This window comes from Capra hircus, chromosome 22, assembly GCF_001704415.2.
Source record: "Capra hircus breed San Clemente chromosome 22, ASM170441v1, whole genome shotgun sequence".
Lineage (NCBI taxonomy): Eukaryota > Metazoa > Chordata > Mammalia > Artiodactyla > Bovidae > Capra > Capra hircus.
Genome location: NC_030829.1, coordinates 41,390,450 through 41,410,987, shown reverse-complemented (window position 1 = coordinate 41,410,987; position 20,538 = coordinate 41,390,450). Strand labels below are relative to the sequence as shown.

Here is a 20,538-nt window from a genome sequence, read left to right as displayed (position 1 = left end):
AAATTGTGGAACTGCACCACCCAGTTTGGGAGACACCAACCACATGGAGCTAGTCTGAGTTGAGCTGTGTTGGAAAAGCTAAAAACATTGGATTTCAAGAACTTAAACAAAAAAGAGATGTAACTATCTCACTAACAATGGCTTATATTAGTTACATATCGAATGTTAGTATCTGTGCTATACTGGGTTAAAAATTATATCATTACAGTTAATTTCACCTATTTCTTTTCTCTTGATTTAATGTGAGAGCTGGACCATAAAGAAGGCTGAGCGCCAAAGAACTGATGCTTCTGAACTGTGGTGCTGGAGTAGACTCTTGAGAGTCCCTGGGACAGCAAGGAGATCAAAACAGTCAATCCTGAAGGAAATCAACCCTGAATATTTACTGAAAGGACACTGAAGCTCCAATAATTTGGCCACCTGGTGCGAAGAGCCGACTCACTGGAAAAGACCCTGATGCTGGGAAAGACTGACGGCAGAAGAAGGTGGCAGGGGATGAGATGGTTGGATGGTATCGCCGACTCAATGGACATGACATTGAGCAAACTCCGTGAGATAGTGAAGGATAGGGAGGCCTGGCCTGCTGTAGTCCATGCAGTCACAAAGAGTTAAACACAACTTAGCAACTGAAAACAGCAAATGCGGCTACTAAACATTTTTAGTTATGTACGTAACTCACAGTCTCTCTATGTGGGGCAGTCTTGCTTTAGAATGCAGTGTGCAAAGTACGGACTGGGGGCACTGAAGACAGATGTAATCCGATAGTAACAAAAGCACATCACATTGCGGTCACCCAAGCTGCAATTTCAAATGCCAGGCTGTGTTTCCAGGGTTGTGTGTGCCATTCTCTGAAGCTGGCAACTCAGAAGCCTATTGTCCATCTCTGCTCGTGAACAAGACATGATAGTTTCAAAGACTGAGCCCTGCCCCAAGCTAAGGGGTAACGGGATTTATTTATAAAGGTTATTTGAATAAGTTCATCTTTCTTCGTTTAATGAATGACAGATGAGAACTGAAAAACAGCAAAAGCCTTTTCAAATGCTTTGGGGCTTTAAAATTGTGCTTTTATCTTCCTTTCCACCCTAATTCTTGCTTATTTTGCTTTTCTTCTTTAAAAGAGAGATCAAGCGAAATATTTAGGGGCTTTCCTCTTTGAGGCCGTTGTAATTTATATTGATAGAAATGTGTCAGTGCTTAATCCATATCTTTCTTCTTCCTGCTGAATTTATCCATTTCTGCTCGTTACTTGTTCCTCCTATAATTTTTTTCCTATCCCCATTCCCACTCTCTCAACTCTCTAAGAAAAATGGATTTGAAAAAATTTCTTATGGGTGACCTTTTTTTAAACAAAATATATTTAAAATTAAAAAATAAACTTCTTTATTAAAAATATTTATTTATATATTTATTTGGCTGTGCCAAGTCTTGGTTGTGGCACGTGGCATCCAGTTCCCTGATCAGGGATTGAAACCAGATTCCCTGCATTGGGAGTAAGGAATCTTAGCCCTTGAACCAACAGGGAAGTCCCCTTATGGGAGATCTTGATAGTTGGCTTTAGTGGGCCATGAGCTTCAAAGTTATCAAAACTTTTTCGGACACTCCTCGTAAGAGACTGTTCATTGATAGCTATGCTAAGAACTGTGATTATAAACCTAATTAAGACTACAAAAAACACAAAGATGTCTTCAAGTCTTGATATTAACTGAAGTTTGACACAATTAACAATAACTAAGAACAGAATTGTGAGAAAAAGACAGACAGACAGAAAGATACCCTGGCAACAATACTTCTTAGAGCAGATATCGTCCACCTTAACTAGCAAGTACCTTATATGTTTCTGCTGGAATGTGTCTGTCTGTAGAGAGCATTCCCAGTGGAGGGCACACACAAAGCCGTATTTAAAAAAATAATGAGGGAGGGCACGTAGGACAGTTTGACGCAGTAGTTTTACTTGGTACTAGGGAAGACTAACATGTATTTCATTTTCTCTTGCTTATTTCTCACTAACTTGTAGCTGAGCATATTCAAATGAGAGAGAAGAACAACTTTGGGAAAACCACAGGGTAGCAGTCTTCTGGAAACTGACTCTAGGAAAAACCAGAGGTGGCATCGCTGGCCTTTCAGCTCATCCTGCAGACCTTTGTCCTCTCATTGTCAGCTACTCTTCTGCCTTCTTCCTTCTTTTTCTCCTCTTAAGTGACCAATGATGCCATGATTTGCTCTGGAGGCCTCCAGCCCACCAACATACCCTTCCATGCTTCTCAACATCCCACATGTGTTCAGTTCAGTTCAGTTGCTCAGTCGTGTCCGACTCTTTGCGACCCCATGAATTGCAGCACGCCAGGCCTACCTGTCCATCACCATCTCCTGGAGTTCACTCAGACTCACGTCCATCGAGTCAGTGATGACATCCAGCCATCTCATCCTCAGTCGTCCCCTTCTCCTCCTGCCCTCAATCCCTCCCAGCATCAGAGTCTTTTCCAATGAGTCAACTCTTCGCAAGAGGTGGCCAAAGTACTGGAGTTTCAGCTTTAGCATCATTCCTTCCAAAGAAATCCCAGGGCTGATCTCCTTCAGAATAGACTGGTTGGATCTCCTTGCAGGCAAAGGGACTCTCAAGCGTCTTCTCCAACACCACACTTAAAACATCAATTCTTTGGCACTCAGCCTTCTTCCCAGTCCAACTCTCACATCCATACATGACCACGGGAAGAACCATAGCCTTGACTAGACAGACCTTAGTCGGCAAAGCAATGTCTCTACTTTTGAATATGCTATCTAGGTTGGTCATAACTTTTCTTCCAAAGAGTAAGCCTCTTTCAATTTCATGGCTGCAGTCACCATCTGCAGTGATTTTGGAGCCCAAGAAAATAAAGTCTGACACTGTTTCCACTGTTTCCCCATCTATTTCCCATGAAGTGATGGGACTGGATGCCATGATCTTCGTTTTCTGAATGTTGAGCTTTAAGCCAACTTTTTCAGTCTCCTCTTTCACTTCCATCAAGAGGCTTTTTAGTTCCTCTTCACTTTCTGCCATAAGGGTGGTGTCATCTGCATATCTGAGGTTATTGATATTTCTCCCAGCAATCTTGATTCCAGCTTGTGTTTCTTCCAGTCCAGCGTTTCTCATGATGTACTCTGCATAGAAGTTAAATAAGCAGGTTGACAATATACAGCCTTGACGTACTCCTTTTCCTATTTGGTACCAGTCTGTTTTTCCATGTCCAGTTCTAACTATTGCTTACTGACCTGCATACATGTTTCTCAAGACACAGGTCAGGTGGTCTGGTATTCCCTTCTCTTTCAGGATTTTCCACAGTTTATTGTGATCTACTCGGTCAAAGGCTTTGGCATAGTTAATAAAGCAGAAATAGATGTTTTTCTGGAACTCTCTTGCTTTTTCCATGATCCAGCGGATGTTGGCAATTTGATCTCTGGTTCCTCTGCCTTTTCTAAAACCAGCTTGAACATCTGGAAGTTCACGGTTCACATACTGCTGAAGCCTGGCTTGGAGAATTTTGAGCATTACTTTACTAGTGTGTGAGATGAGTGCAATTGTGTGGTAGTTTGAGCATTCTTTGGCATTGCCACTCATTATTAGAGAAATGCAAATCAAAACCACAATGAGGTACCATTTCACACCAGTCAGAATGGGTGCTATCCAAAAGTTTACAAGCAATAAATGCTGGAGAGGGTGTGGAGAAAAAGGAACCCTCTTACACTGTTGGTGGGAATGCAAACTAGTACAGCCGCTATGGAGAACAACATGGAGATTCCTTAAAAAACTGGAAATAGAACTGCCATATGACCCAGTAATCCCACTACTGGGCATACACACTGAGGAAATCAGAATTGAGACACGTGTACACCAATGTTCATTGCAGCACTGTTTATAATAGCCAGGACATGGAAGCAACCTAGATGTCCATCAGCAGACGAATGGATAAGAGAGCTGTGGTACATATACACAATGGAGTATTACTCAGCCATTAAAAAGAATACATTTGAATCAGTTCTAATGAGGTGGATGAAACTGGAGCCGATTATACAGACTGAAGTAAGCCTGAAAGAAAAACACCAATACAGTATACTAATGCATATATATGGAATTTAGAAAGATGGTAATGATAACACTGCAAAAGAGACACAGATGTATAGAACAGTCTTTTGGACTCTGTGGGAGAGGGAGAGGGTGGGATGATTGGGAGAATGGCATTGAAACATGTATATTATCATATGTGAAATGAATCTCCAGTCCAGGTTCGATGCATGATACAGGGTGCTCGGGGCTGATGAACTGGGATGACCCAGAGGAATGAGATGGGGAGGGAGGTGGGAGAGGGGTTCAGGATGGGGAACACATGTACACCCACGGTGGATTCATGTCAATGTATGACAAAACCAATGCAATATTGTAAAGTAATTAGCCTCCAAAAAAGTTTATTAATTAAAATTTTTTTAAAAAAGAGGTAACAAAGTTTTCAAGCCGAAATTCTCAAACACCAAATTCGCATTTATAGTACGAGGACATCATTGAACCCAGAGGAAAAAAGCTAATTAACTGTCTCAATGAAACATTCCTTCCCTTTTGGAGAGTCAACTGGGGACCCATGGACTTTGAGCCCACTGTCAAATGGTGTGTGAAAGAGATCCAAGTTCAACAATAAATATTATCAGCAATATAATAGTTTTCTGCAGCTCTCAGGGCCAAATGACCTGCATTTTAGCAAATTGATTTCGTTCATGCATTGTGTTTAGCCAAGCAATTGTTTCCCGTGATATGCTTGAACCCACAGTTGCTCTGTCTATGAAATTCATGGTTGAGTTTTTCCAATTGCTGATTGCTAGTCACATTGGCTTTAATAATAGTCACTCGCTTAGTCAGTAATGGGTTTTATACACAGTGCGCAATCACAACCGTTCAGTGTCACCCAGAAACATTTAATGAATTGTCCAATACAGTTATGAGAGTTGCTTATTTGGGACACAGCTAGGGCAAGCCTTACTGGGTTAATGAGATGATGTAGCATGGCGTTAAGCAGGGGGTGTTTCCACATTAGCTGTACATGATCTCTTATCCAAGGACACATTTATGTCATTATCATAATCTTCATCAACTTGTCAAGATAATGGAGGGTCCACTGACTTCAGAGAAAGTCTCATGTACTTCATGGAAATTTAAATAACTAGAAAGGACCTAGGAGCACCATATAAATAAGATCTGCATGGAGAACTGCAAAGACAGGGCTTTACAAGAGATCTCGCCTTGGAAAGGATGGAGCTTGAACTGTTTTGAGGCAGAGAAGAGAGACTAATCTTCTGAAACAAGGATGACAAATTACTGAACAAAATGCATAAAGGAAAATTCAGGACAGAGAGCTGGAGGAAGAGCAGATGAAGATAAACTCAGAAATTATAATCAAGGTTGGAAAGAAAGGAGAAGAAGCTTTAGTGCTTGTTGTCAGCAAATCCCACATACGTGTTTGTTACAGAGAAGCAAGTCTGGGTTTGAGAGGGGGTTTCTTATCAGCTTTGACATTGCTTAGCAATCAGACAAGTTTATAACTACTTCACCAAGCCCTTGGGATGTGCCGCACTCTGCAGCCCTCTGTAAACTGATTTCTGGTCAACAGACTTCATTCCATCAGTGCTCCATTACATTAACCTCAGACGGCTGATAACGCCATGTCAGAATCTCACCTAATGTAGCTATGAATTAATAAATCGACCTTCTGAAAAGCAAGATGTTCTCATCTTTTAAATTATGTAAGGACTAGTAGGGAATTTCAAGTTTCTCTATTTCAACGCCCTGTTCTTTCAGGTATTCATTCATTTAACAAGTATTTCTTTACCTGTTCTGTATCAGATTAGGTCCCTGTTTCCATGGCTTGATAGCACAGTTGGGGAAGTGGGCAATGAACAACACACTAAGTTATTTTGAGTGTGGTGTTATGAAGAAATAAGCATGGAAATACAATAGTCTTACTACAGAGGGGAGAGGGGATTAGCTATCTTAGATGAGGTGGAGGAGGATCAGTAAAAAGGACTCTTGGAGGAAGTTATATTTGTACTTGGATTTGGGAGACGATATGGGAGCTGCATGAAGGGGAAGAGAAAAACGGAAGAAGTCACAGGTGAAGAAAACAATATATGCAACGTTCCTGAGGTGGGAACAAGAATTTGACAAAAGCAAGTGGTGAGAGAGAATGAGACGAAGAGGGACTGGGGACGTGGGCAGACCCACTGTGGAAGTGAAAGTTGCTAGGAAGTAGCCTTCCTAGCAACACCCAGGGCGTTGCGAACACGGGAGCAAGGAGGTGAAGCAGGTGTTACAGGAAAGCTGCACGCAGACTGGATGGAGGATACTGGGGACTAGTAATATTTGAGGCTTGAGCCATGACACAGAGATTTCAAACTCAAATGCCTTCAAGGGCCAAGCAGGTAAAAACAAGTGAGGCAAGTCAGGTAAGAGACCAACAGTAGTGACCCAGAGAATGAGTGGCATGCCTCATGGCATCTGGACTCATTAAAAAATGTGTCACAGGCAAAACAGAGCCTGTCATTAAAAAATTCTTTACCAGCAATATAAAGCACACATGAGGAGGCAAACTAAGCCCACAGAAATCAAAGGCAATGCCGAGTTAAAGGAAAACCAGAAAGGAGGCTGGGAAGAAGATTAACCATTCAAGTAATCTCGTGTAAGTCAAGGAAGAGTTATTGCTTATATTTCCATGAACTGAACAAGAAAGACTATTTTTTATTAGGAAGCAACCCAAATGCTGTGATACTAACAACAAAAACCCTAACCCTAACCCTATTTGTTACAGAACTTATGTAACCTAAAAATGGAAGTAATCATCAAATAGCCAGATATGTAGAAACAGGAATCACAGAACCATGTGGCCCATCCCAGAACTGGACTGACAAGTCCTCCCGAAGCAACACAGCCATCCTCTCCATGCTTGCATACGTCCAGTGATGGGAAGCTCACCCCCTTGCAAGGCTCTCTAAGCGTTTAGAAGTTTCTATCAGTTTGACCTGCTATTCTGTGGAACTGGTAACTGCCTCCTTGACACCTAAGAGTTCCAGATCTGCTCTCTGGAACCATTTAAAACAGCTTCAATACCTTTCCTACTTGCCAGCCCTTCAGATATTTAGACATGGGAACCTGTCCCTGCCTTCCCTCCACGAACCACACATGTTCTTCAGACAACACATCTTCACCTTCAGTGACTCCCCAGGTACCTGTTTCCAGGCTCTGTCATCCCCATCACCTTTCTGTGAACCTGCTCCGATTTGTCACCATCCTTCTGCAAATAGCGCCGGGGAGAACACAGCCTTCCTAGCCCATTTGTAATCCAGAGCTTCCGCAGGTATCACCTTCTATTTCTGCAGCAGTGGGGATACAATTACGCTGTATGGGGCTCCGTCTCCTGCTGTCCCCGCTCCACTCCCGGCCCTCCCAGGCAGTCTGTTTGCTGTATTTCATGGAGACATGCATAATCTGGAGCCAGTGCTGCCATCAGGATAAAGAATGCTGCCCCTCATCACTCCATCACTCCTGATTAAGATCACTCAGTCTAATGTCCGGTACGTCCAATAACGCCTGTGTAATGCCTCATGCCTCTCCTGCTGCTTTCTAGACGTTATCTTATTATGTACTCAAACTGGAGATGTATTTTTGCACAAAGAGGAAGATGAATCTCAGAATGAGTGATTTAAAACAGAGGGAAAATTGGATATCTGACCCTTGAAAAAAGTGCTCAGTGGGGGCATCCAATGACCTGGCTTCAAATCCAGGTTCTCCACTGATCCACTGTGGCTGTTTTCATTTTTTTTTTTTTTGAAAAACAAAACAAAACTAATAGCATTAATAAGAAGAGAAACAGTTACTTACTAATAAATGCTTAGTATGCACCAGGCTCTGCAGTAAGCTTTTCATGCAGTCCTCAACCTTTTCGGCATCAGGGATCAATTTCATGGAAGGCCATTTTTCCACAGACCGTGGGTGGAGGGGATGGTTTCCAGATGATTCAAGCATGTTCCATTTCTTGTGCACTTTATTTCTAATCTAATGTTGCCACTGATCTGACGGGAGGTACAGGTTTGCAGTCTGGAGGCTGAGGACCCCTGCAGTCACGTCGTATATTACATGCAACAACTTTTTCAAGAGTATGTTTTATATATATCTGCATTTTAAAGGAAAGGGGATTAAGTGACTTGTCCAATGTCACACAAGCAGTAGGTGGCACTGGAATTGGAACCTAACTCTGGCTGTCTCCGAAGTTCATCCTCTTCAAGTTTCTTAGCACAGTTGCCCTTACTGGGTACTTATAACTCACCAAGTAATGGGAGGAAAAAAAAAGAAAAACCTCTTTTAGCAATTACTTCTCCTGAGAAGCTTCTCCTAATACGTAGGAGGTAGGGACACTAGGTGCTCCACCTGTGGGGCTGGGGCCCCGGGAGAGGGTGCCCACGAGAGCAAAAGTGTGAGAGGGGAGAGAAAGGCCGTGTGTCAACCTTGACCTTGGGCTGAAAGGTAGCCCTGCAGCTTTTGTCACAAGCACAATTGGAATACAAACAAGATTTCAAGGTGACAGTTCAGTCTAAGAAAACAGTGTTTTCAAGTACTTTTAATACCACTTTAGCAGTATTCACTTGTATATAAATCATGTGCTAATTTATTCATTAAAATAGCCTGTACTTGGCAACATTTTATTAACCTCAGTTTATGCTAATAAGATCAGTACTTGGATTTTTTCAAAATACATCTCTTTTATAATTACTCCATAATTCTAATTTTCTTCCAACTCAAACTAAGCCCTTACTAACCCCCAAAATACATTCCGCATCCAATGAGAATGAGTTCAGTTTAAAATACTGTAGGACATAGCTTTGAGAAAGCATATATTTGGGAGGAAAGCACATTCCCAAACCTAGCCATGCACCAGAATCTCCTGGGGACTTTCTTATGCACACGCAATTACTGACTCTTATGTGGCTCTGTTATATACTGGATTGGTATCTCTGGGAATAGGGCCTCTTGAGAGCTGAGATTTGCAGCAATTGGTCCACAGAGCAGCACTTAGGGATGGGTGATTAGACTGTGTCTATCATATACAGGGGGACTGCAGCCCTTCGAAAACACAGGATACCTAGGATACCTAAGACAGGGAGAGATGCCCTAGACATGCTCACCTGTCACCTCAGAGAATTCAGTGACTCCCCGATAAATGATTTATAAGTCCCATTACTAACTGTTGACCTCTTGATCTTAATTTTCAGGGTTTGGCTAGCCATTTTAATACCTAATTACTACAAAGAAACCTTATAAATACAAATATATTTTTAAAAGATGCATAAAACCCCCTATAAATTAAAAAAAAAAGGTTCTGACTGCTGGAAACCAATCATCCTAGAGGTCGAGTACCATGACAAACAATTAAAATTATAAAATGTACTTGAAACATCATTCTCAAAGGGGTAGAACAGGAGTGTCAAACCAATGGCTCCTCTCTCATATTTGATACCCATGGCAGACACTGCTCATCTATCACAGCACATTTCCTTGATGCATCCAGAACAGCCTTGGAACCCTTCCCAACTAAGTACTCCAGGCCCCCACTACCATCGGATCAGCTCTTACATGTGGGGAACATATGTGCCCTTTCCTGGCTAAAAGAAATAGTTACACTGAAATCATTTCTTTTTCTTCACACCAACACATCTATTACAGACTGCACAGTTCACACAGCACAGACAGACATGCCAAGGTTCTCATGTAGATGCAGTCCTAGGAGCAGATCACCTGGCTCTTGCTGTTCATCTTTACACGGGGGTCACATTTACATCTTTGAAGGGAAGTAATAAGTTAACTGTTAAATGTTTATGACACAGGGGTCACACTCTTATTAGGTGAAACACTGACTGAAACCACCTGCCCTGGCCAGGCAAGACACTTGAATGAGTCACTTGCACGAGTTACCTTACAATAGGAGGTCTGGTAAGGGACTTGGAACTAACCCGAAGAAATCAGGAAAGGTCCAAAGGAGAGAGGAGACGCCAGTCCATATGTCTTACCAACTTTCCAGAGTCCTCCTGGCTAGAATCCATCTTGGCTGAGCAATGCCTGGGTCACCCAGAAGGACTCTGAGTCAGAATGATTGGCCAGAGACAACCGGAAACTAATCCCATCACCATAAAAGCCGAGGCTGCGAGTCACATGGCAGAGCAGTCCTCCTGGGTTCCCTTACCCTCCTGCTCGCCATCTAGGCGCCTCTTCCCAATAGTGTCTTGCTTTGTTAGCATGTGTGTTTCCTTGGACAATTCACTTCTGCTTGTGAGACAAGAGCACACTCTCAGGCCCTGGAAGGGGTCACTCTTCCTGCAACATTATCGTTCAAACCAACCTAGTTTCTGCTGGCCGCAATTCAAAGGTCCACTCTGAATAAATGCTATTAGGAAAGACAACTGGATTTCAAAGTGGTTTTAAACCTAAATGTAGTATTCAACTCAAAAAATGTCATACATCGATCTGCTTGGTTTCCACTGTGGCACTCTAAATCACCTCCATGGAACCTCTGGGCTGTATCTCCATGCGAATGTTTAGTGTCCTGGTAAGTGGCAGGGCAGAGATCACAAGAACACCTGGCTTCTGCCAGATGCCATTTGAAAAAGAAAATCATTATAATTCATTTGCCTTCAGTTTCTGCAGTGGCCATTCTTGTCTTCTTGGCCTCTACGGCCCCTTTCCAAGTCTTACTGGGTAGAATACCATTGAAGACCATCCCTCCAGTGTCTGATTCACCACATTGATTTCGTTACTCTGTTGGCACCAGTGATCAGACAATAAGATCAGAGCGAGCAGACCTACCGCATCATAGATGCTATCATTCCTGTGAAAGTCTCCAGCCTTCCTTGGAAGAACGTGGATGTGAACATGCTGAAAAAGTAAGAGAAAGAATAAAATGTGATTATTTCCTCATATATCTTGAGACTTGACAGCGATGCTCTCGTGAAGTCCAATTACTCCACATTGGTCCCTGCTGGATTATTTTTCAGAGGAAGATGATTACCATCTCCAGAAACCGTATCTGAAATCTGCAGAGAGGAGAGAGGCAAAAAACAAGACGGGATATATGGTGGCATATATGAGAGTTGGAGGGAAATGCCAGTGTTTTAGGGGCTCTGTGGAATTATTCATAGTTGTCAGTCTCGGATGTATTTAGCCAGTGCTTTGAAATGACAGCACTTCTTCAAAGGTGACCATGGCGTCTCTGAAAGTGAAATAAGAACTGGCTAACAGAGAACTGCATAAGCAAAGAGCAGATGAGTCAAAGCAGAAAGGACTATGAACCAAATTACACAGCCAGGACTTCAAATAATAATCATATAATAGTAACATTAATAGTTCTCACTTATTAGGTGTTGAATTACTGTAAGAAAGCACTGTGCTTGGCTTTTGTCTCATTTAATGATCTGAATAACCCTCTACAAAGTTCTACTTTGAACTCCATTTTACAGATGAGGGCATCTATACTCAGAGAGGTCAAGGGCCCACCGGAAGTGGTAGGGTCAGCGCAGGAAGCCCTCCAATCCGGCTCTTACTCCCACATTCTTCATCAGTACGTTAACACGGATTCTGTGAAGTTAATCTTTTAAACAGCCCATTTCTCTAGTATACTAAAGCACCCAGGTAATAGACTTAGCAATGCTATTATGCAGAGATCATGAATCAAAGCACACTGCATATCTAATTCAATATATCCTTCAAGGCTAACTTGCCATTTGAAAGTTTTATTTTCCAAATAGCCTCTATTGTACCTCAGCTGAAGTTCAACCTTATGCCTGCCCTTGAGCTATGTCCCCTCCTTCATTACAAACCAAGGGGAGGAATGCGAAAAGGAAAAGCCTAAATGTGGAGAGGCAGACAAAGAATCAGACCCAGTCTCTGATCCTACCCACCCCTTCTTGATTACAGCGATCAGGCTCCAAGCCTCCCAACAGCCTCTGGAGACGGTGAGATTAAGTGTCCCTGTGGCTTTGCTGCGGGAGGAGGAGAAAATGATATGCTATTAAAGCAGAGGCAGGGAGCAAGCCCGTCCAAGGTGAATGAAGCAGAGAGGAGCTTCACAACAGCCTCTGAGCACATGGTCCCCAAAGAGTCACATGTTTTTCCCAGAATATTCTCCAGTTAATGAGAAAGCCATTTATGGATTCCTTAGCACCTGGGACGAGCACATGCCTAAGTCACAAAGACAAGGTGAGCAGTGGGAGACGGGGAGAAAAAACAACAAGGGGGAAACCTATCACTGACTACCCATGGAACCACATTCTTAGAAAGAACCAGTGCTGGATAAGCCCACACTGAAACTGATTGACGTACATGGGCTAGTTGACTTAACAGCAAGACTGGCAAAATGCCATAGTACATGGAAATAGCCTGTCCTTCATTCCGTCTTTACTTCCTAAGCCTGCAGCTACCCTTTCCGTCTTCTTTCCTCTTTCCTTCCTTTTCTACTTCCCTCTTCCTGTCCTCCTTGCCTTCTTTCCTTCCTTCCATCCATCCATCCACCCACCCACCATCTACCTTGGCCTTTCTAATAATCAGGTATTCCAGACCAGTGTTCTGTTAGCCAAAGGGCCTAATGCAACCCCTGGAACTTCCGCTTACTAGCTTGTGTGGTCTTGCCTCATAAGTCCTGAATCTCAGTATCATTACAGATAATGGGGACTGCAACCATTTCAACTGCACAGAGTTGTTAAGGGGATCAAATCAGCTAACCATGGCCTTAGCTTGCTGCTTAGTAGATAGGTAATACTCAATACTGGAGAAGGCAATGGCACCCCACGCCAGTACTCTTGCCTGGAAAATCCCATGGATGGAGGAGCCTGGTGGGCTGCAGTCCATGGGGTCGTGAAGAGTCGGACACGACTGAGCGACTTCACTTTCACTTTTCACTTTCACGCACTGGAGAAGGAAATGGCAACCCACTCCAGTGTTCTTGCCTGGAGAATCCCAGGGACGGGGGAGCCTGGTGGGCTGCCGTCTATGGGGTCACACAGAGTTGGACACGACTGAAGTGACTTAGCAGCAGCAGCAACAATACTCAATACACATAACTGCAGTAGTATTACTCTTACTTTTTAGTTATGTTTATTATTTTTCTAACTGGCAGATAGAGTAGAAATTACATTCAGGGGTTGGTTCCCATACCAGAAGGGAATATACTTATGAAGCTTTTTGAATGGAACATGGTTAAAGTTATCCTGTTGCTAAAGCTTATTTCTATTGCTATGACTAGTGGTTTTCAAATCTGAGCATGTATCTGTGGCTTGGTGAAACACCAATCACTAGACCCTTAAATTTTGCATCTCTAACAAACTCCCAGTGATATCAATGTTGCTGGTCCAGGGTCATACCTTGAGAACCACTGGTTCAGACGATCCATCTGGTTCCTGACCTCCTCTCCTGAAAACATGCTAACATGGGCATCAGAGTCCCTCACTGCTTTGCCTGCCCTATTGCATTCTGGGAGTCATATTACTGAATGCTTGCCTGACTCCCTTCTCACTGGTCACCCTCTGGGCCTTGTCCTTAGGAATATGCCCATCTTCATTCAGCAAGGACATATAGGTAGTTGTGAACTTACCTTAGGGAAACGTCCTGGGTCCAGGCCCACACCACACCTCTGTTCCTTTACCTTGCTCTCCTGGGTTTAGTGTTCAGGGCTGTCTCTGTAGGCTCAGTTACCACTCAGTCCTGGAATGCCACTCCTGATGACTGGTAATCACTTTAAATTCACTGTGACACTGATGAAAGCAAACAGCTCACCATACAGGTGATTTACCCCAAGGGCATAGATCTCAACCCAGCCTGATGGCTTGACTCAAATTCTTAAGTGACAGATTGATCACAAGATCCTGACAACCCACTCAACTTCTCAGAAAAGGGAAATGATGATGAAGCCAGCTCAAAAGCTTGCTGTTGTGAAGGAACACCATTGCCATCACCTTCCAATAGAACAACCTTCTGATAAAGCCCCCCGCAAACAGCACATACAGGGATAATTTGACCTAATTTGTTCTTAGTGAATTCATGTTGAGCTTTGCTGATCACAACTGACTTTTCTAAGTGCTAATAAAACCTCTAATTAAATGTTGCAGTATAAAAGCATTTTTAAAAATCTATGATGCACTACATACCAAAAAATTTTTCATGGTCAACTACAATTTCACAATGCTCACTAGTATACTGTCAGAGAAGATGCACCCAAAAGACACATGGTTAAATTCGCTCAATTAGCAATTCAGAAGCTTATTTAATTATGGAGATCTCTGTTCTTTATTCAGATAACATCTGTCTACATTTTTTAATACATTTATTCGTGCAAAGCATATTTAGAACCAGGTGTTATTCTAGAAACCAGGGATATAGTAATGAACAAGACAAAGTCACTGCCTCCTTAGAACTAGACTACAATGGGTGATGCAGAAAATAAACAAGTAAATAAATATACAACTTAATTTCAGGGGGATATAAATGTCACGCAAAAAATGTAGTGCGCAGCGCTACAGAACTGGAACACTTCAACATTTGAAGTTTGGGAAGAGAAGTAGTAGGACTAAGACTATGAATCCAGCAAAGAATGAGGCCAGTCCAGAGAAGGCAAGTTCCAAAACTGATGAAAGGAGGAATTTCATGGAGAGTGTAATCAACAGAGTCAGCACTGTTGAAAGCTTATGTTGATTTCGATGAAACTGGTAAAACAGAAATTTAACTACAAAGCATGTAAGATGTTCCATAGCATCAGCCATTAGTGAAATGAAAATAAAACCACACTGAGATATCACTTAGCAGTCAACAGCATGGCAATATAAAAAAAAGAGAAAATAACAAGTGTGTATGAGACTGTGGACAATTAGAACATTCATAGGCTGTTTTTGGGGACTGTGAAATGACGCCACTGTTCTGGAAAATAGTTTGGCACTTCCTCAAAAAGTTAACTTGGGCAAACTCCAGGAATAGTGAAGGACAGGTAAGCCTGGCGTGCTGAAGTCGGTGAGGTCACAAAGAGTAGGACACGACTTAGCGAATGAACAACAACAAAAAGTTAAACATAGAGTGGCCATATGATTCAGGATTCTACTCCTAAGTACCTACCCCAAAGATCTGAAAACATGTCCACAGAAAAACTTGTACATGAATGTTTATAGTAGTATTATTCATAATAGCCAAACAGGGAAAAGAACCCAAGCGTCCATCAAGTAGTGAATATATAAATGAAATGTGGTATAGCCAGACAGTGGAATATGATTTGGCCATAAAGAGGAATGAAGTACCACTACAGGAAAGAATTCACTAAGTGAGTTATGCTGAGTGAAAGAAGCCAGACACAAAAGGCCAGATAGTGTATCACTGTGTTTATATGAAATGTCCAAAACAGGCAAATTTGCAGAGAGAGAAAAAAAAATTAGCGGCTGTCAGCGGGAATAGGGAGTGACTGCTAACAGACATGTCGTTTGTTTTGGGGAGGATGAGTTTCTTCTGCAATTATATAGTCGTGATGGTGGCACAACTTTGTGAACATACTAGAAAAACACAAAACTGTACAGAGTGAATTTTATTCCCATTAAGTTGCTATTTAAAAAAACTGAAGTGGGTTTAAGAGAGAGTAGAAGGTGAAGAAAAGGAGATGAAGAAGCATGGATGACTTTTCTAAGGAAAAGGAGTTTTGCAAAGAAATCAGTGGCAGTGGATGTAGAGGAGGAAGGAAATACAGGTTTAAGTTTCCTGAATCTTTAAGTCTCTACAATTATTATGATTATCCTTAGTGGTAGTAATTTCTTGGTTAATATTTATTGAAAGATCACTACATACCAGTCCCTGGGTTGATTCACATCATTACTTCAATTAATCCTTACAATGCTGCCCAGAGGTGGTTAATAAATGCATCATCATTCCCAAGAGACAAAGTAGGCCAAAGAGGTTAAGCAAGGAGGTCAACCCCCTGCAGGGAGTGACCAGTAGCTGATATCTGACTCTGAGTCTGTCCTCAGAGGCCAGAACATTTGCTCTTACCACAAGTGACACCATATCTCAGGAGGCCACCCTTCTCTCCCGATTCCAAACATAAGGACCCCTCTTCAACATGGGCTCTTGATGTCGCTCTGACTTCTCAGTCATGTCTTCGATCACATTTCTAAGATCTCTCAGACTTGCATCCCCTGGGGGATGGAATCTACCTTCGCCCTGAGACTTCAGATCACTTAAAGCAAGGGTGTTACATCTTAAATTCCACTTCCACCTTACATCTTCCGAGTTCAAAGCCATGCCAGGTATAATATAGATTAGCCAAGTTGGTCAATATCAAGTCTTTTGCCCCTAATCTATTAACTGTATCTAGTTTGCATCAAGCAGTAGACCCACCCTTTCCTGGCTCATCTGCTTGAGAAAACTTTAGCTTTAAAAGCCCTTTTTCTTATCTTTTCCTCCAAATGTAGGCTCTCTCTGATCATTAATACCTTAACAACATCTTTATAGGTCCTGCCTCTTTCGTACAACCTGTGTGTTTCTTTCCATGCCTTTGAATGCATCTAGTTTACCCTGTACTCACCTGAGGATGGTTAGTGTAGTCACATGGATGCATTTTGTCCTTTTCAGAATACATTCTAATTTGGTTATAAAGGATAAAATCATGGTGGGGGAGAGGGCAGGCAAGACTAGAGACAGAGAGCTACCCTGCTTCATAACTGGAGACCAGCAACCTCCACCAATTGCCCCAGTGTGAACACCTCTCCCTCAGATCAATGAATAATCACAGAAGGCAAGTCTGATTCTAAAGAATCAAAGCAAAAACCGCTGTGAGAGGCAGACTGTGGGCCCTTCAGTATCCTAATCCCAGGACCAGTGAATATACTAAGTTGTATAGCAAAGGAGAATTATGGATGCAGAAGGATTAGCATTGCAACCAGCTGATCTTTAAACAGGGAGAGTATGAATGACCTTGAATTATCCATTTGTACCCTGTGTAATGAACAAACTCTAGGAGACAGCAGAGGATAGGGGAGCGTGGCAGGCTACAGTCCCTGGGGTTACAAAGAGTCAGAGGTGAGTTAGTGACTGAACAACAGCCCAGTGTAGTCACAGGGGTCCTTTAAATTGGAAGAAGGTGAACATCACCAAAATTTAAAACTTTGTGCTTCAAAGGATACAGTTAAGAAAGTGAAAAGGTAAACCATGGAATGAGAGAAAAAAAATTTCTGCAAATCATCCATCTGATAAGAGACTTTTATCTACAACATGTACATAACTGTTCCAACTCAGAAGACAGAAATCCCAACTATAAAGAATGAGCAAAGGATGAATAGGCATTTATCCAAAGAAGACACATTAAAATGGTCAATAAGCAGAGGACCAGAATGTGAAGGCTATCCCTTCAAAACTGCCTTCCTCCCTTCTCCCTTTTTCCTTTGTTTCCCCCCTTGGAGGGGGGAAAGAGGCAGATAAGACTGCTTAAAACCAGCTACTCGATCACAAGGGGAAGCTAGAGGTACAGACATTGGCAACCATCTGTACTAGACAGCCATTGTGGTTTTCACTTTCAGTGTAGTATTCAATAGGATTCATGAGCTATTTCACACTTGGTTATAAAACAGGCTTTCTGTTAGATGATTCTTCCCAACTGTAGTTGAATGTAAGTGTTCTGAGCATATTTAAGGTAGGCTGGCTAAGCTATGATATTCTGGAGGGGTGTAGTGAATGTATTTTCACCTTAAGGATATTTTCAACTTACAATGGGTTTTTTGGGGGGTGTAACCGTGTCATAAGTCAAACAAGATATGTACAGGTCTAAAGTCAGACTTCTTCAAATAAACCAGGGCATACACTCACCCAGATACTAGCTGCTTACACGGGAAGGAGGAGAGCATAATTAAATTGGGATCTGATATCCTCTCAACCTGGCTTAGGGGCTTCCCAGGTGGTGCTAGTGGTAAAGAACCCAGTTGCAATGCAGGAGACCCAGGTTCAATCCCTGGATCTAGAAGATCCCCTGGAGAAGGGAATGAACCAGTATTCGTGCCTGGGAAATCCCATGGACAGTCTGGTGGGCTACAGTGCACAGGGTTGTAGAGTCAGACACGACTGAGGGACTAAGCACTAAGATGCACGCTACTGGACTTAGAATCCCAGACCCACCACCTTGACCAGTTTGGTGACCTTTGACAGTTTACCTGCTCTCTGTAAGCCTTAGTTTCCTCATCTAGTACAAGGGAGACAGTAAGAGTTCCTTCATCTTCATTTTTCGATGAGGATATGGTAATGCATATATAGAGCTATGCACAGTTGCTTATTCAGAATAGTGGGTGATGCATTTATTTTCCGTGCTACTGTCAGTGAGGAAGAAAACTTTCTTCCACCCTTCTAGGTTCTTCTGACTGGTCTAAGAATTAACTGGACATAAGACAGATAGATCAATAGAAGAAAATTAAATGTAATATTGTACCTATGGGAACCCCAGATATACGCGAGGCTCAGCAACAGAAAAGTAAAACGAGGTACATGTGCTATCATGAGCTAAGGAATGGGATCGAGAATTTCAAGGACAGGAGGGTCATCCACAGGATAATAAGAAGAAGAGCAAAATTTGCTAATTAGATGTCTTCCTTGCCATCTAGAGTGGGCATTTAGATAAAATTTATCTCTGGTAATAAATTTTTTTCTGGGAAAAGTCCCCAAATGAAATTCTTCTAGGTAGTTAAAGGAGGGGGAGTGGTCTCTCTTGAGCCCATGAGGTCTCCACTGCCTTTATATCAAAATAATCTACTTGCCAAAGTGCACATCTTGGGGAGATCTGTGCTGAATGCTTACATTACGTAGATTATACACGTAAGCCTTTGAGACAGTAAGTGGTTCTATTTGATGAAAAGAGGATGTTCTGCCCTTTGGAAGTCATGGAGAGGTGAGAGGTAGGAGGTTAGACGCCAAGAATCTATAGTAATTTGAGACTTAGAATCTCCTGGAGGAAGCCAGAGGAGTACTAGAGGCAAGATAATAGGGAGGGAGCCTCTGTTAATGCATCATGCCCAGATGCTTCTCTTCACGTGGCAGTAACTCGTCCACCACTCTCCCCTTTAATTCACTTAGTAAAGGAAAAGGGGAGAAGCCACTTGAAATTTAATTGTCTCTCGCTGTTCCTGTTTGGGTCTATTACGCAAACAGTAGGGAGATTTTTCATTTTGTTCTGTTTACTGGAGTAGGGTTAAAAAGGAAAAAAAAAAAAAAAGGAGGACCAGTCCTTTCAGCACCTGCTTTCTTAATTGTCAGTGGTTTCCTTGCTCCCCAAAGTGCGTGGTTTTTAAACAAAGCAGATACATTCTCATAAGTGACACTGCCGTCTTATAAACATATAGTTACAGCGGGAGAGGGGACGGAACCATGCCAATAGGTCCCATTTCCTGCTCAAGGTCAGTGGCCTGTATGTCACTCATCTTTTCTTTTCCTTCTCACTTGCAGTCAGTGCTTCTTTCGCTTTACAAAGACAAATGATAGAAAAGCTGTTTTCTTCCCCTATGTTCTGTTTTGAACTTGTGAGCAGTGGGTAAGGAAGTTGATCTACTTTTTATCTGTCCTATTTGTTCCACATTTCAGAGGAGGAAAGTCTTAAAACAAAGAAAACAAACTTCTCCTGGGTTTACCCACTGCCTGTTGCAACATCTCAAGTGATCCAGCTCTTTTTGATAAAGATAAAGCTAGTCTTGCTTGCAGTGGGGAAGATGGGGGAAATTGATTGACAAAATAGATGCGCTGACACTAGCTCATGTTTGTTCAGTTCTCTGGGCTTCTCTTCTTGTGGAGGAGGAACTGAAGAAGAGCCTGCCAATTATTTCCACTCGTGAGCTTAAAAGCTAAAGGAAAAGTCACATACGCAGGTTTTCAGAGTTCGGTGACCCTCTCTACAGCATCAGATTTCATCAGCTGGCTTTATTTGACTTGAAAAAAACCTTAATTTGTAAAAAAAAAATTTGAAATTTAAAGTTATCTGGTCAGGAGAAGCTCCTTTAAACTCTCATTGTGGTTTGGAGCCATGCATCACCAAAGGCAGGTGCTCAGATGATGTACTGCTCCCGTACATCATTGGAGCGCCATCCCTCTCATGATATATCATTACAGCTCACGACTGGAACACCGCCAGTGATGTATGGCTGAAAAACACAATCGTTAAGCCACGAGACTCCACAGGGTCTCGACAAACTCAGGGTTTTATTATTATTATTATTATTTTTGAAACTGGACTTGTTCTTTATCTTTTACTTTTTCTTCAAATTTCTCAGCTTGACTGGGACAACTGGGGCACCTGGAACACCGTGCATTTTCTCCATTTCATGACAGGCCCAGCAACTGCATATGCTACAGGAAGGAGCCTGCCAGCGCAAGGACCAGAGCCCATCACTGTGCCCACACCTTTGGACAGACAACTATTTCTACTCCTGAGCTGACAGTGTCAAGGTGTCTGCAAGGCCCTTGAGCAGAAGCAC

The 20,538-nt window shown here is 42.4% G+C and overlaps 1 protein-coding gene across 5 annotated transcripts in view; it reads right to left on the bottom strand.

The window, feature by feature from the left end:
* Window positions 1-20,538, bottom strand: part of FHIT (fragile histidine triad) — a 1,556,965-nt gene that overhangs the window by 205,490 nt on the left and 1,330,937 nt on the right. For all 5 annotated transcript variants that reach the window (XM_005695769.3, XM_018038276.1, XM_018038275.1 and 2 more), the window contains one exon: window positions 10,874-10,942. In XM_005695769.3, coding sequence (XP_005695826.1) covers window positions 10,874-10,942 — 69 coding nt within the window. The remainder of the gene's footprint in view (window positions 1-10,873; window positions 10,943-20,538) is intronic.